The sequence below is a fragment of the Macrobrachium nipponense genome, chromosome 19 (genome assembly GCF_015104395.2).
Source record: "Macrobrachium nipponense isolate FS-2020 chromosome 19, ASM1510439v2, whole genome shotgun sequence".
Classification (NCBI taxonomy): domain Eukaryota; kingdom Metazoa; phylum Arthropoda; class Malacostraca; order Decapoda; family Palaemonidae; genus Macrobrachium; species Macrobrachium nipponense.
The window spans coordinates 25860805-25878710 of record NC_061088.1 but is presented as its reverse complement, the minus strand read 5'-3'; the positions used below and the strand labels follow the sequence as shown (position 1 = coordinate 25878710).

Below are 17906 nucleotides of genomic sequence, written 5' to 3'. Positions count from 1 at the left end.
CTCTTGAATTCACGAAACCCGAGGTCTTGCTGGGTTCGAAGACGAAGTTCTGTTCACTTTCTTGAGGCTCAAATCTTAAACAAGAGCTTGAAGAGTTCAACAGAAACGTTCGGTGCGCGCGGCGTCCACTGGCGAGGACGCTCGGCGTCCTGGCGCGCTCGGCGTCCACTGGCGAGGACGCTCGGCGTCTGGTGCGCGCTCCGGCGTCCAATGGCGAGGACCTCGCGTCCAGTGCGCGCTCCGGGCGGCCCTGGCGAGGACTCAGCGTCCACTGTGCGTGCGTCCATCCGAGCGTCCCTGTTCAAGCGATCGTCCAAATAAGCGTGCAGAAAAGCGTCACGCTCCTGACAGGCGTCAAAACAAGCGAGAGAAACTGCCTTCTTTTTCATATTTCTTGGTGGAAAGACGTACACGTGATCAGGCAACTTTCGCCTTCTTACTTCTCACTGAAACATAACGAGGGAGAGGGACGTGAAGCGTCCTCTTCTATAAAGCTTCTTAGAGGGCGCGAGTCCTTCAGAGAGCTCCAAACCCTTGTGCGGGGAGGACGCCTCGGAGGACGAGAAGCAATCCTTCAGGATTCGTGCATGTGCACGCACTTTGGCAGTCTGGGGATTTTCATCAGAAACTGCCGAAGGCACGCCAGATCGGTGGGGTTCCCTGTAACCCTCCTTCGGCTTTGTCGACATGCCCTCTCCCTTGGTTCTGGGAGTTCGACAGAGGTCTAGACCTAGAGGCGTTCCAAGGCCGATCTGACGCACCCTCCACTACACAATGGGGCACTGTCACTGCACTTAGCCACTTCACTATTGCTCTCTAAAGCAAGCACTTTCGATTCTAAGTTACGAATCGAAATAGTATAAGAGAAAGGGCAATAACCTCTACAGACACTGTTTTGAGGGCCCGAAGGCAACATTACAGGGTTAGGCGTAACAAAAAAAACAGAAGTAGAACTCTTCACAACAACAATGAAGGAGAGCGAGTCACCTCTCGCAGACCATAGTCCATAACCCGTAGCCATACTACAAGCGTTTAGGCAAAATAAAGTCTCCGGAAGGTTTAGCAGTATCACTACCCTGACTTTCGTATTGATTAATTGCTACATACTAAACAACTTTTTCCTTACGGAATTAGACACGTTTACTGATTAATTGCGTACATACGAATCATACTTTTTCCTTACGGGAAATAGACATGTTTTACTGATTTAATTGCGCCCCCCAAGTGCGGACTACCGAAGCTTTCGGTAGCCACACCCTATCTTTGCAGACAACACCCTCGAACTAGCCTAACTAGATTCAGATATCTATGCAAAAATGAATCAAATTCAAATCAATTTTAAGATAGCGTATGCCTAGCCAACAAATCCAAGTAAATAAAAAAATTAAAAGACAATTAGGATACTTAGCGGCAAATGAAGTTTCCAAAATCCTAAGCCGGAGGTACTGAAAAACAGGTGTTTCAGTACCGGCGACAGAAAATTTATGAATAGAAAAATGGGAATGGTTTCCTGATACCCGCCCCCCTCCCAGCGGCGGGAATGGGTACTAACCACCTGGCCGACCACTGCGTGTGTCGAAGTTTTTTAAATTCTGTCGGATCAGAAAAATACAGCTGTATATATACCTGCCAGGTAAGTGTCATGCATAAAAATGGCTTCTCTTAGTATCAGAATCCTTCTGACAAAACGCGACGGCCGCCTGTGCGACATCTTGCACCTTTGCCAGGGGAAAGTTGCTCAAGTTAAAAATTCAAAGAGGAGCCTCGCGACTGACCTCTCTCTCATAAGAAGATTTGGAATATTCTGGCGCCTGGCTCCTTGCGCCTAGCGCCTGGATAGTTCCGCGCGCCTGGAATGAAGTTCCGCACCGCTAGAAAGGAGACTCGCTCCTGGAACGTTCGCTTGCGTGGAAGGTCCCGTGCGCCCTGATAGTTCCGAGCGACCTACTAGACCCTTTTAGAAAGAGCCTCTTGCCCGGAACGTTCAATGGAAGGATCGTTCTTGATTGCCACTGTACTATAAGGCTCCTTGCTCTAGCCGTCTCTTTGAGGGCGCCTTGCGCCAAGAAAAATTTTCTAGAACGCCGGCTCGCGCTCAGTTGCTAGAACGCGGCTCGCGTTTGGTTGTAGGAACGCGGCTCGCGCTAGTCTGTTTTTCTGGATCAAGGCGGATCGCTGATCGCTGCTGGCTGTTGGAAACGTGGCTCACGCTAGCTTGCTGGAACGCGGCTTCCTAAGTTCCTGGCTGGCTCTTGCTCAGTGTTCTCTTAGTTTTCAGAAACAACGCTAGAATCATCAAAACATATACATTCTTCGTCTTTTCGGATGTAAGATGAAGAGACTCACTTTTTTAAGGATGCCTTTTCAATGGCTATCCTTGGCAGTCTGGACGCTCTACAGAACCTGCCCGTGGGGACGCCTGAACCGTGGGATTCTCTGAAACCTCCTACGCTTTCGACATTCCTTCTCCCCGCCCTGGGCTTGGGAGCTTGAAAGAGGTCTAGGCCTGGGAGCGAGACAGAGCCGATCAGACGCACCCTCCACTGCAATGGGGAACACTAGTAATCACTTCTTACCTTTCAATAGCTCGCATTTTGAGCCAAAATCCTTGTCTTCAAATTGCAATTATGAATTTGAAGTTCCTGCGAAGTAAGAAGGTGATGAGGATGCAACACTACTAGTACTGTAATACTCTAATTTGCTCGTTAGTAAACGAGTTTCCCAAAAAACTTTTAAAATTAAAGTATCTAGTTACATGCTTTACTGACTCCCTAAAGTAAGGAAGTCCGTATATTTCCTCAATCAATTCTAACACTTATTACACGTATTAATGAATAAATATCAATATTTCCCTTTCTTGCAAACTATGAGTGTCTACCGAAAATTTCGGTAGTTACACGTCATATATTCTTCGAAATTTTCGAAGCCAAATTCATTAAAAGTTAATAAAAGCGTATGCCGAACCAAAGACCCAGACTTCCCTGCAAGACAGCCCAGAAGATCGATGGCGATGAAAAACGAAAATCAAGTCAGGAGGTAGCAACAACATATGTTGACACTACGCGGCAGAGAAAATCTGGTTCTAGAACGGGAATGGTTCCTATTCCTGCCACCAAGCGGCAGGGGGGTAGATCACCTGACCTACCTGCAGCGTGTGCCGCGAAATTCGAATTTCTGTCGGACGTCAGAGACATAAGCTAAGTATATATCTGCCGGGGAAGTTGCATGTACAAAACTGATTTTTTTCATGTCTGTTACCTGGTAATGGACGCCAACTCACCATTACTCATAGCAATTCAATTAATATTTTTGTGCAACTTAAAGAACATCTTGCTGAACAATTTTATCATAGCATGTAAGTTCTAAATTATGCAGTATTCCAATCTATATTGCTGGGCATATTGAAGAACAATTTTATCTGTACAGCATCCAAGTTTGCCCCAACTCTGTAAATGCTGTTTTTCTTCCAACACCTATACAGTTCCAAGATCATTATAATTTTGCTACTGTAAAGCTATAATAAATGTGATTCAAGTTGTTTTTCAGGATAAAATTCACTGCCTTTTAAATAAACCACTATAAATTCTAAATAGAGCAAAAAATGAATACAATTCTAAACATGCAATTATATAAACGTTCTAAAGGAACAACTAAGAATCAAATGCTGAAGAAAAATTTTTCATTCAAAACTATAGCTCTTTCCTTCAAAACTATAGCAAGAGCTATAATAATGTTATCCTAGTTACTGGAGCATCTGCAGTATGCTTCATTAGCATGTAAAATGGGGCACTTTATAAAGTAAACGTCAATTGAGACCACAATGAACACTAGAGAATGACAAACCAATTCTTGGTATGTAATTGAAACGTTTTGCTGAATTAGTAGCTTAGTATTTAAAAGGTCTATCCCATCAAAGGCAATGTACTGATCAACACAAACAATGCAAACAAAATCAATTTACTTTTCTAATTCACCTCACTACAGTACTATTACTACAACTATGATCTTACTATTACAAAACCAGATAATTTTCTACTCATGCATAAGCATGGATTAGAAATTTTAAGCAATCATCTAATTTGTAGATATACAATAAACAATGTCCTACTTAGAATTGAGTAATCCATTTGAATTATTCATGGCTGTCCACTCCACTTCCATAATATCTTGCGCCATTTTTGTCTTAGTTATGCTGTCAACATTTAGTTCTCCAGCCGAGCGAAACCGATCCACCAGCTGTGACCGACTGGCCCTCAAACGTTCCATGCATCTCTAAAAAGACAAACATGTTTATATTGTTTTAATGTTTGTAAAACAAATACAAAAAATTTTACATGAGAGCAACATTTTCATACACTAGTACACTAAGGTACGTATTAACATATCTGACAGCTACCCACATCCCTTCTTTTAATTTTGTTCTAAATGATGGATGAATGTGGTAGTGACCCGTGTATGCCACATTCAATTTTCAAACCTTGAGTTGTGCCACAACCCCTGCAATGTGGCAAAGGCTTTTCTAAATTTCCAGAACAATTATTTTCATAACATTTTTGTTTCCTAAAAATGTGTGTTGGATAAGTTAATTAATTAGAACAAAAGTTGCATGGTGACATCTTGATATACCCTCCTCCATATTTATTATTTTCATATTTTCTACTTTCTTATTTCTACATTCAAGACATGACAAATTTTTAATCAATTTGTATTTTTCAGAGCTAACAAACCTGAGGTCTTAACAATAGGATAAATCTTAGCGCCAGATGGAAAACCGGCTAAAAATAATCAGATTGTATAGCAAGGAATCGGTGAGATCTGGCAATTCCTGTGCATACGAGGTGATAGCTAAAGTGCTTACTTCTGCTAATTTACTTTATTTTCTTTGTTAATTTTACATGATAAAACACCCAATGGGAGGACCACTACCAAAAGAGGATCTCCCTCCTTCAAAGATAATGAAGCGGAGGCAGCTGTAGATGCAGCAGCAGCAGCACACTCAAAGGGTGGTAATCCCTGCTTCTCCTCCTTCAGGTTGCAGAGGAATGCTGTGAGAGATGGAATACCTGGAACATTCAGTGTAGGCCATATTTTCTGTGCGTACGCCAACAACGATGTCTTATGGTACCTGGAACATCACCGTCTGACTATACAGGAGCCAAGTTCAACATAAAAATGGCCGTCTGGAACGTAACTCGCTTGTAAGTAGGGTGGTGTCTTTATTTCTAGGATAGCCTAATTTCACATGGTCCTAGACATTGGCATCCTAGTTAGATGACATTTTAACATCTTGCCACATAAATGAACCACAAGTTTTTCTCAATGCTTGTCTTTCGTTTTATGTATTTCTGACCATTGTCACTGGTTTGCACTGATCAGGGTTTCCCCAGACCTCTATATGTATAACTTGAAAGAAGAGACCCTTGTGAGAAACAAGTTTTTGAGGGTCTGGGAAAACCTACAGAGTAAACTGCATCAACAAGAATGGTACAGCATGTAAATCACAAGAATTAGAATATTGAATTTTGGGACCTATGAGGTCATTCAGCGCTGAAAAGGAAATTGAGTGTAGAAAGAATTGAAAGGTGTAACCAGAGGAAACCTTGCAGTTTCACTATGATATAACTGTTAGGAGAGGGTGGATAGCAAGAGAGAAGCAAGAGAATATGAATGAGGTACAGTAATAGGAATGGAAGGGGCTGCAGCAAAGAACCTTAAGTAATGCCTACAGTGTACCACATGAAGTGCACTGAAAACACTAACCTCCCCCCACCCCCCATCACCAGATAAATCACAAGATAAGCAGTTGGAAGAATGCATGGTCTGTCCATAATCAGTGTCACAAAAAACGTTACCGCATACAAGCCAGTTACAGTATAAGGATACATCTTGACTTTACCTTCCATTACCTAACTTACATTGGGCACAGGTTCTATCTAACCAAGAGCTTCATATCTCCTAAAGCATCCGATTCTAACTTGATCTAGAATGCCATTAATCATGAGCAGGAATTGCAGCAAGGTTACATACTAATCTAAGCTTGTAAACTGAACCCTATATACAGGCGGTCCCCAGGTTACGACAGGTCGGTCCGGCTTATGACGTTCTGAGGTTACGACGCTTTTTCTTAAATATTCATTGAAAAATCCGCCCTGGGTTACGACGCTTGTTCTGAGGTTACGACGCTGACGCTTCCGATGCTCCGAGTTTACGACGCTTTTAAAAAACGCATACTATGATAAGAATCCTTTATAGTTTAGCAGTTTCTCTCTCTCTCTCTCTCTCTCTTTGTATTTTCCAACGAAAATAATCACTAATTAGTGTATTTTGATGTTTATTTTCATGACTAAAGGTATTTTGACGTAAGGAAAAATCTATTTCTGGGCGATTGCTCGTGTCGCCAGCGAAATATCCTTTAATCTATTATTTCTAGGGTAAATGTACTAACACATACCAGAGAATAAATAAATAAAGAAAAAGGTCAGTATAACTGATCTCTCACCCTCCCAGAGAGTGTCGGTATGCACTATGGCGAGTGAGACCACTACCACAGAGCCAAATGCCAATAGAATTCTCCCACTACAAAATCCCCCAAGAGGGGAGCCGACCCACAGAGTGGGCAGCACCTACTACTACTACTCCATCCCATGCTGCCGACTGCTGCGCCTCTGGTGGCCATCCTGAAGTTAGCAGACAATCTTGGCGATGGGATGGGTAGGGCGGGATTTCGCTGGCGACACGAGCCAATCGCCCAGAAATAGATTTTTCCTTACGTCAAAATCCCTTTTCTTTTCTGGGCTCAGCTCGTGTCGCTGCGCGAAATCGTACCAGAGAAATAGACAAGATTGTAAAGAAATTCAACAAAATATAAAGGGTCCCTCAATAAAAGAAATAAAATTAAAAATAAATCAATATAATTGCTAATAAAGATACATATACACAGTGATTACAAATAGAATATTACTTAATTATACTTAATGCTAATATATTTCTTAACTTAACGGTAATATACATATATACAGGAGAAATATCATATATGTACAACAATGGTATCTGTGTAAAGCTTATGTATCAAAAAACAATCTAAAGCAATTAATATACAAGTTGAATAAAACAAACTCAACAATAATAAAATATAAAGAATGTATATGACTTAATATACAAACCCGTAACCATTATAATAAGATGTATCTCCTAGCAAAAAATAAAAATAAGGAGATGACATCCACGAGATCAGTAATCATCACAAATGTGAGTGTCCTAGCAAAAAAATAAGGGACACCCACTATATCATCATCAAAGCAGCTAAGACACAAGTGATCGTAAATGAACAAGCAGGAATAGACGAACTGTTTGGGTGAGGTAGGTAGAAAGGAGGACTGAATCTTCTACTAAGGATTAGTCAGAGTCAGGGGAAACTATGTTACCCGCTGCAACTGCTGAAAATTTCAGGGCTTCCAAAGACTTTAAGTAATGACGTTTGAACACTGTCGGTGATTTCCATCCAGTATACTTTTTCAACTCATCGAAGTTCATATGTTGGAAATAGTTAATTGAGGTGGCTACTGCCCTGACATCATGTGCTTTGGGAAAGAGTCAGGATTGGCTTGTTTAATGAAGTACAGGAATTTGTTGCCTGATGCCTTTAATAGATAAAAGTACCACTTTTTCTCTCCTAAAGAGAGGACCCGATGAGGATGAGGAGGTCCTAGATAGAAAGGCTCGTAAAGTTGAACTGGGCAAAGAGATATATCTTGTGGAAGGGGTGGTAGTACCTTCCATGGTTCCCACCTCATCAAAGGATCTTCATTCTTAGCTAAAAAGCTACGTTTTTCCGGTGAAAAGTAGCACTTCCCCCATGTGGGAAGGAACTGAATATGATCCGGATCTCTGGATAAAAGCCGACAGTTTCTGAAATTCTAGCTCCTGAGGCCAAGCTTAATAAAATAGGGGTTTTTTCTTAAAAGCATTTATAAATGAGCATGTGTCATTATTGGTTTCTGAAGCCAGTTTTAGAACATCGTTTAAGAACCATGATACTGACGTAGGCCTTACAGAAGGTCTAAGTCTAGCACAGGCCTTGGGAATAGACGAGAAGTAGGAATCTGTCAAGTCTATGTTGAACCCAAATTGAAAAATCTTTTTCAAGGTCTGACTTGTTTGTCGTAATTGTGCTAGCTGCTAAGCCTTTTTTCAATAAGGATCTTTTCTCTTGAAAAAGGATATAGCTGAATTGATTGTCATGATCTTAATATCTGATTCTTTCAGGAAGGTTGCTAACTTTTTGACAGCAGCATCATACTGTCTCAAAGTTGAATCTCTCTTATCTGATTCCAAGAAGAAGAATATTCTGAGGGTCAATATTCGCATCCCTTTTCGCTGCAAACTTCATGAAATCCATAAAGTTAGGGTTTGAGAATCCCTGAGGAAGCGAACACAGTCTTCGTTTGTACTGACTGGGAGAGCTTGGGATTGGGGATCCGAAGAGGGCGGAGACCCAGTTCCAGGATGAGAGGGTACCAATTGCTCTTCGGCCAGTCTGGGGCTACTAGAGCCACTTGACCCTTGAATGTCCTGAGTTGTTTAACACTTTCATGAGAAGATTCACCGGAGGAAAGACATAAAATCTTCTCCCAGTTGTTCCAATCTAGAGCCAGGGCGTCCGTGGCATAGGCCAGAGGGGTCCAGGTTGGGGGCCACATAAACACGGGAGTTTGTGGTTCGCTTGGGATGCGAAGAGATCTACCTGTAGACCTGGAACTCTCTGAAGAATCCATTGGAACGAACTGTTGTCCAGTGACCATTCCGACTCTAGAGGTACTGATCGGGATAGCAGCATCTGCTATGACGTTTCTCGCTCCAGCTATATGGGTGGAGGGAGATGCCAACTGAACTTGTCCGCCAGGGAGAATAATGGCTACCATGACATGGTTTTAGATGACGTGACTTGGAGCCTCCTCTGTTTATACAATGTACTACCACTGCGCTGTCCAGACTAGCTTTATGTGGGAGTACTTTGGCGGACGTAACTTTTTAGAGTCAAGAACAGTGCCATTGCCTCCAGTACGTTTATATGGAACTGACGGAACTGAGGTGACCACGTTCCCTGAACCTTTTGAACTGGGAATATCCTCCCAACCGCTTTAATGCAGCGTCTGGTGTGGATAGTGATCCCTGGAGGAGGAAACTGAAGGGCACTGACACCGATAGGTTCTTGACTTTCGCCCACGCCGAAGTCGATTCTTTAGAATCAGAGGGACTGAGGACAATTTGTCCCTGGACCTGATATTTTGCTCGTGAGCGCCAGATTCTGGTTAGGGTCTTTCAGTTTGGCTTTCATTAGGATGTTCGTCACTGATGCAAACTGGAGAGAACCCAGGATCCTTTCCTGAGACCTTCTTGAAGCCAGTTTGTGACTCAGAAATTGCTTGACTGACTTCGCTATTTCCTTCCTCTTGGACGATGGAATCGACAGAGTATGGGAGGATAGATTCCATTGAATGCCTAGCCACTGAAAGTTTGACTCTGGAGTGAGTCTTGACTTGGTCCTGTTTATCTTGAAGCCTAGATATTCCAGGAACTGAATCACTTTCAGTGTTGCTTTGTTGCATTCCTCGACTGTTGAAGCCCAGATCAACCAATCGTCGAGATATTTTTTTGCTACTACCATAACCCCTTGCGATCTGAGTTGTTGAACAACTACTTCCGCCAGCTTCGTAAACACTCTGGGTGCTACGTTGAGCCCGAAAGGAACTACCTTGAAGGAGAATGTCTGGTCTCCTATCTTGAAGCCTAGATAAGGACGGAAGTGTCTTGCAATAGGGATATGATAGTAAGCGTCTGTAAGATCGATAGAGGTGGTGACGGCCCCGGCACGGGGAGTAAGTCCCGCACCTGCGAGATCGTGAGCATCTTGAACTTGTCGCAGCGAATGGCTAAGTTTTAAGCGGGACAAGTCTAAGATTACTCTTCTTTTTTGTGAGCCTTTCTTTGGCACGCTGAACAAGCGACCTTGAAATTTTAATCTTTTGACTCTCGCTATAGCTCCTTTCTGAAGGAGATCCTCCGCATACTCCGTCAGTTCTTTGGAAGGAAGTTGACGGAAAGGCCTGGATGGGGGTGGGTTCGTTAACCAGCTCCAACCCAGGCCTTTTGACACAATGCTCTGAGCCCACTTGCTGAAGTTCCACCGGTGGCGAAAGTGAAACAGCCTCCCTCCTACCTGAAGTTCTTCATTGGTTCTGGTAACCTCCTCGGCCTCCTCTGAAGTGTTTTCCCCTATTAAAGGGACCTCCCGATCCTCTCCCACGAAAGGAACGCTTACCTCTGCCTCCCTTACCCGAGCGGTCATACTTCTGTGAAGATTGACTCTCGAAGGCTTGATTGTAAGCTGGAGAGATGGCGTAAGAGGTGGAGGGCTGAGGCTGAGGGGAGATTACGTAAATTGGCTGTGATTGAGCCTTTGAAGTGGAAAGGCTGGGCTGTTTGCACTAAGGGGGAACCGCCGAACTTGCTGAGAAAAGCGTGGCTGCTTTTCTGGTAGGGCTGGAAACGTCTGGGTTTCCTTTGCCCTTTACCTCTAGCTGCTAGATCTTGCCTCCTCTTAGCCGTAAGGCCCCAACGGTCCTTAAGGCTCTGGTTCAACCTCGTAGCCTCTGACCTGGACCTTCCTTCACCATTGCTTCTGGGAAGAGATCTGCTCCCCAGATGTTCGACGAGAGTAACCTATTCGGCTCGTGCCGAATGGTTGCTTCTTGTAGGACATGCTTCCTACAATTCGTCCTAGCAGTGGCAAACTCAAACATATCTGACTGTACGTTTGAGTCAGGGATTTGGTCATAAGTTTGAAAAGCGGTTCTGAACCATAGGCTATGGTGGCCACCTCGGTCATAGCCATAGAATTAATCGATCTGGCTAATCGCGATTTAGCATCAAATTCAGCCTGAATAAGGCTATCTGGAAGCCTGGGTAGCTTTTCACCAAACTGCTCCATAGCACAGTCCCGGTTTGAGTTTGCCAGCTGAGAAGGTGTTCAGTAAGTCTTCCCATAATTCTCCGGCTGAAGGAAGTAACGGAGAAGTAGGATCTGCTTCCTTCAGTTGAGGCATGGGTCCCCCTTCTGGGCCGCTGGAATGGTAGACGTCGCGATCTTTGTCAGGAAAGGGAGCGGGGTACTCTCATCCATCGTGAAGATCGTAAAGGGACTCTTGAAAGGTTGGATTTTCGTATTAGAAACAATCCATGTCCTCTAAACACCTGAGCCATTCTCTCTGAGCTGGTCACGTGAATAGAGGACCGTCTCCTTTGGTACCCTATCATCTCGAATCATGGCTGAGGCGGTGAGCCTTGCGTAGCCGATGAACGGAGGCTGAAGGTCTTCCGGGTAGAACTCGAAGTCCTCTATCCTTCGAGTTCCAAATTCCGGTATAGAAATGAGTCCGTCTTGGAAGGGGGCGTATGGACGCTACTCTCCACGGGTTTTTGTTCGAGAACGGAGGTAGAGAGTCATACGGGGGAAGCTGGGCTCCACCTGTATTGAAAGGTGGAGGAGAGGCTAGAGGAGCTTGGCTCAGTCCGGCTATAATGGAGTCTTGAGAAGTAATCCTATCCGACAACCGAGAGATCATTTGTTCCATGCTACTCTTTAGAGACCCAACCAGGTCGCCCACCTGTTGTAACAGGCCAGCATTGGAGTCCAAAAGCCGGAGCTGCTGCGGAGGTGGAGGGGTGGCTCGAATTGGAACCAAGGGTGGGAGCGGAACTGACGACTCTGCCGGAGTGTGAGATCTCTCTCTGGAGGATTTACCTCCTCGAGGACTTAGAGCCTGACCCAGAAGCTTTAGATCTGTCTGCTCCGGGATTCCTAGCCGGAGACTTACGAGAGGAGGATGACGCCGAAGCTGTCTTCTTAAGACGACGACGACGTCTTTGTCAAGGGATTTCACTGCTTGACCCTTGACCTTGGGTCTAACCGAAGCGTCAGGAGGATATACATTCATCACCCGTAAAGCCTTGGAAGGATGGAGAGGTTGCAGGAGTAGAAGAAACAGTTACGCCCAAGGGTATACCTTGGGTGTCCACCTTACCTACCTCGACCAACAGGTCGTCTACACCTACCATAGGTTCTCATTAATATCCAACGTCGCGACTTCCGAGGAGATGTCCTGGCCTTGGTCAGTCAATGAGGCAGCCAGCTGTTTTGCTGGATGAAGGCGATAGTCGGGGCCGCCTCTACTGGGTCGACGTATCCTGTCGCCTTGCCTCCGGGGAAGATTAGTACCGCCAACCTTTTCTCCAGGATGTAGGCATACCTTGGCGGCGTTCTTCCCGAAACCGCCGACCCAGGCCCGCGGGTTGCCAGTGCGGTATCCCTCACTGCCGGCGCCTGGAAGAGAGGGTATTGATTAGATTTAAGAATAAACCTTAAAACTAAGCTAACTTAAAGCATACTTAAACGTTATAGGGCTACAAGGCCCTTGAATTTTCCTTAAGTTAGAGTGATTGATGAAAACTTAAGCACTATAACAGATGCGGACCAGCTACCGGAGATGGAATACTTACCCCGTCTAAAAGCTGGCTCACCAGATCGTAACATATGGTACACGTCTCATGGTACCAGACCTGGATGTCCCCGTGCGGAGTCGCGCATGGAGCATGGGACCGGCAAACTTCGTGTCCACACGGGTCCTGAAGTGTGGCGGCGCATCCCGGATGCTCACAGTTGGTGGTCTGTAAGTGGAAAGACACATGAGTATCTTAAAGAATATCACTTACAGCTAAAGGACAGAAGAACTCCGTTGCATGCCGGAGCTCGGAAAAAATTCGGGCATAGCCCCTCCCTTACTAGCCTGAATAGGCTATAAACCCTGGAGGTATCCGTGGGAAAAGGAAGGGAGGGGGGAATGGTTTAAGGTACTTAAAATAAACTTAACATCTTAAACCTAAAAGCTCGAACGTACCGGACTAAGTCCAGTGCGTGGCGGAGTGATAACTCAGTGAAACGGAGAGGTTAGAAGGGACCGACTGTATGTCCGGTCCACCCCGTGGGGTAGACTTAGCACCTTTCCGCTAGATGGTAAAGGAGCCCTAGTAAGGTGGGAAAGAGCGGGGGCATACAGACTCGGGCTAGTAACGGAGCGACGGAGTAGTAATGGAGAGGGGGAAAGGCCAGTCCCCCCCACCTTACCATCCGACCGGACCGAGAGCCGGAGAGGTCGAGTCCAGTCTGGGTCTGTCCCGTCCCTCTACCCCCTCCGCCTGGGGGGAGAGAGGGAGGCAGGCTCGGGTATGCGGAGCGAGCATGGGCAGGCCTAGCCACCCCCCCCGACCCTATGGAAGAGCGGGAGGGGGGAAAGGTTGGAGGCTGGACAGGCGTCTGGCTGCCTCGTGATCACATAGTGACCACGGGGGCGATAAGAACAACAACTAAGCCTACAAAACATAACCAACTGATCAGCGAGATGCTATCGGGAAGCAACCGAGCTGACAAGCGGTAACATAAAGGCCCAATAGGCCGTGACCTAGGCTAAGCGAGCCAGACGCCTAACTAACCTAACAATATCACATAGATAATAAAATGAATAATAAAATGAAAGAAAGAAAACAAAATAGTAGGAGAAAAAATCCAGGAGTGTACGACTAACCCGAAGGCAAGTCTACCACTCAAAGCTAGCCGAGGCCGATACTAAGAGCCGTGGCTAGGGTCTGGATGGAAGAGCCTACATAAGGTAAAAGACATGCATGCATGACAAAACCGTGTAGACCTTACCCTAAACAAAGCGGATAATAAAATAGAGCGTACAAAGACAGGGGATGCTCTGGGTATGGGCGACCCAGAACGGACCCATCACGAGGCAGAACCATGCTGCCAATGCTTCCGACCTAGAGATCGTATTTATACCTAAAAAAAACGGCAAATACGTGCTCAGGGCCGGAAAAACCAAATAGCAATAAACACTGAGTACTTAACTTAGCTGCTGCGATGGCTGCACGTTCCATGGTAATAAATCCAAAAGAAAGGGCACAAAAACACAGAGAAGAAAATGGCACGTGTGTATCGTGTGCGCTAACTGAAAAGGATGGCCACCAGAGGCGCAGCAGTCGGCAGCATGGATGGAGTAGTAGTAGTAGGTGCTGCCCACTCTGTGGTCGGCTCCCCTCTTGGGGGATTTTGTAGTGGAGAATTCTATTGGCATTTGGCTCGTGTAGTGGTCTCACTCGCCATAGTGTTCATACCGACACTCTCTGGGAGGGTGAGCGAGTCAGTTATACTGACTTTTTCTTTATTTATTTATTCTCTGGTATGTGTTAGTACATTTACCCTAGAAATAATAGATTAAAGGATATTTCGCGCAGCGACACGAGCTGAGCCCAGAAAATACATTTTATAATACAAAAATGATTTACTAATTTTCAAATATTAATTTTGATTAATACTGTATTAGTAAGTTTAATAAGTTGAAATAATATCACATAATAAAAATAATAATTCTCTCTCTCTCTCTCTCTCTCTCTCTCTCTCTCTCTCTCTCTCTCTCTCTCTCTCTCTCTCTCTCTACTACAAAGATGTATGTTTTTTTTGTATGATAAATAAATGATTTTTTTTTTCAAATATTAATATTAATTTATACAGCAATAATATCAATTCATTAAAGATACCATAGTGAATTAGTAAGATTTTAGCTTATATTTAAAAAATTATGGAAGAATGAAGGAAATCCCAGTCTTCTCTCAGTAACCCTTTCTCGAGATCCAGGTACTAAAACGTTTTGTCAGATATATCAAGTTTCTGTGACAGCCCAGGAGGGGAAGAGCTGCAGTGTTGCAATCACTGGTCTCTCATTTACTGAGACTCGAGATTTTTTATGTACTTGTACTATTTTTGTTTTTTTTAATACTTTCAAATAATAATAATAAAATAATAATAATAATAATAATAATAATAATAATAACTCTAATTACAAAATTCATATGTGATAGTATTTTAAAGAAATACAATACGTACTAATCTATCCATGTCACTTTTAATTAAGGTTAACTCTCTCTCTCTCTCTCTCTCTTTTGCCACACAAATAATAATGTGTCATAGTGGTAACTCCCTCCCTCTCTTTCGCTGGAAGCGTTATAAGTATTTTTTGAGGAACAGAGAGAGATAAACACACTCTCTCTCTCTCTCTCTCTCTCTCTCTCTCTCTCTCTCTCTCTCTCTCTCTTTTATCGAGATGAAAGAATTTTTATGGTACTAGTAAATGTAAAATGTTTATTGATAATTTCAGTTATTTAATAATAATAATAATAATAATAAAATACTACTTTAATTACAAAATTCATAATGGTCGTATTTTAAAGAGATGAAAATGACCTTTCCATTTCACTTGTAAGGATAATTCCTCTTTCTTACTGAGATGAGAGAATTTTTATGGTAGATGCACATGTTTATTATATTTTCAAATAATAATAATAATAATAATAGAAGTAGTAATAATACGATAACTAATTTCAAAAGAAAATTCTTACCTTTCTACCTCAACTCCAGTGACACTCGAAGCTTAACAATGCCATACAATGGTCAACGAATTTAATGGTTTTATGTATTCTCATTCTCTCTCTCTCTCTCTCTCTCGTCTCTCTCTCTCTCTCTCTCTCTCGCTCTCTTCTCTCTCTCTCTCTCTCTCTCTCTCTCTCTTACTGAGATGAGATCATTTTCATGGACATGTATGTAGGTAATAAGTTTATCATTAATATTTTCCAATAATACTATTATTAACTGTAAGTACAAAATTCATATCTGAGTATTTTAAATACAATAATCATTCCATTTCTCTCTTTTAAATAATGTAATGACAACTCTCTCTCTCTCTCTCTCTCTCTAACAAGATACTTGTCATACATTTGGTGTTTCTATTTCTTCCTTTTATCTCTCTCACTCTCAGCAAAAGAATTGATAGACAGACAAACATAATTGCACAGTCCTCTCTTTCTCTCTTCTCTGGAGAAATATGATATTGTTATAATACAATAAAGTTTCATACATACTTACCTGGCAGATATATACATAGCTAAGCTAAGACCCCGTCGTCCCCGACAGAAATTCAAATTTCGCGCCACTCGCTACCGGTAGGTCAGGTGATCTACCTGCCTGCCCTGGGCGGCAGGACTAGGAACCATCCCCGTTTTCTATCATATTTTCTCTCTTCCACCTGTCTCCTGCGGGGAGGCTGGGTGGGCCATTAATCGTATATACTGCCAGGTTAAGTATGTATGAAACTTTATTGTATTATAACATATAATTTTCATACAATGAACTTACCTGTCAGATATATACATAGCTGATTGGCACCCTTTGGTGGAGGGTCAGAGACAGCTAATATGGAATAGACAGGTAAACAACATATGTTGTAGGTATAAAAGAAAAAACCTTGGTTCCTACCTGATAGGTGGTAGACTTCGTGGCTGTAGCCCGGTAGTCTGCATCACCTCAAGACTTTAGCGAGATATTAGATCTATGGCTAGAGTTCTTGTGGGTCTGTCGATGGGTATAAGAACCGCTTACTCGGCAGAGCCTAAAAGGACTTTGTCAATGGGTACTGGACCACTTCTATGACAACACCACCTTGTGAAGGAGCATAACCAATCCCGACCACCTGATCCTAACCACCATGTTAGTATATAGAATTGCTCTGAGTTATCCCCGAACTCATACAAACAAACCCATAACTCGAAAACGAAAACTCATTTATACAAAAATTCTCAAAAAAAATTTTAAATACTCTAAAAGATATCACAAGAGTTCCTTACTGAACAACAGTGACTGTCCGCCAGTGCAGCACCAAGCCCTCTTTGTCGGCAGGAATCTAGAACATATCTAGTAGAAGGTATGTACAAATTTAAGGATTGGTGTTTGCTCCCGTACCCAGTATTGTATCCGCCGATACAAATGGTCCCAGAGAAAAACATTTCTCGTAGGTCCACGCGAACGTCTTTAAGATAGTGAGATGCAAAACTGAATTGCAACCCTCCAATATGTCGTGTCAATGATTTTCTTTAATGACATATTCTTCTGAAAAGAGAGAGACGTCGCCACTGCTCTAACTTCATGGGCTTTTACTCTTAAAAGCGGAAAGAGTCGTCAGGACAGAACTTGTGAGCATCCGTAATGACGCTCCTAATGAAGAAAGCTAATGCGTTCTTAGACATGATTCTTGTGGGGTCCTTAATCGAACACCAAAGACTTTGTCTAGAGCCTCCCATTTGTTTCTTTCTTTGTAAGAAGAACTTCAAGGCTCTTACCGGGCAAAGAGACCTCTCTGTTTCTCTCCCTACTACTCGATAAGCCTTTGATCTCGAATCTCTTGGGCCAGGGATTCGATGGATGTTTCATTCTTCGCTAGAAACAGAGTTTCTAAAAAACGAGCAAAAGGCCGAGTCTTTGTTAAAGCCGACTTCATCTTCTAGGGCATGAAGTTAGCCAACTCTTTTGGCTGTCGCCAAAGATAGGAGAAACAAGCATTTTCTTGTTATATCCCTGAACGAAGCTACGTGGGGAGGCTCAAATCTGTCCGACGAAAGGAACTTGAGAACTACGTCCAGGTTCCAGCTGGGTGGAGTTAGTTCCTTCGATTTTGTCGTTTCAAACGATCTAATCAAGTCGTGCAGATCTTTATTGTCAGCAATGTCTAGGCCTCTGTTTCTAAATACTGCCGACAGCATGCTCCTGTATCCTTTGATTGTCGATACAGACAAATGAGAGACCTCTCTCAAGAACAACAGGAAATCGGCGATTTCGGTTATAGAGGTACTGGAGGAGGACAACTTCTTAGACTTGCACCACCTTCTGAATACCTCCCACTTCGACTGATAAGACTCGTCTAGTGGAAGCTCTGCGGGCTCTAGCGATAGCGCTTGCAGCT

General features: G+C 43.5%; 1 protein-coding gene across 2 annotated transcripts in view; it reads right to left on the bottom strand.

The window, feature by feature from the left end:
• The window catches only part of LOC135215309 (RPA-interacting protein A-like), a 101327-nt gene that overhangs the window by 35376 nt on the left and 48045 nt on the right, over positions 1-17906 (bottom strand). For both annotated transcript variants that reach the window (XM_064249872.1, XM_064249877.1), the window contains exon 2: positions 4109-4272. In XM_064249872.1, the coding sequence (XP_064105942.1) occupies positions 4109-4272 (164 nt within the window). The remainder of the gene's footprint in view (positions 1-4108; positions 4273-17906) is intronic.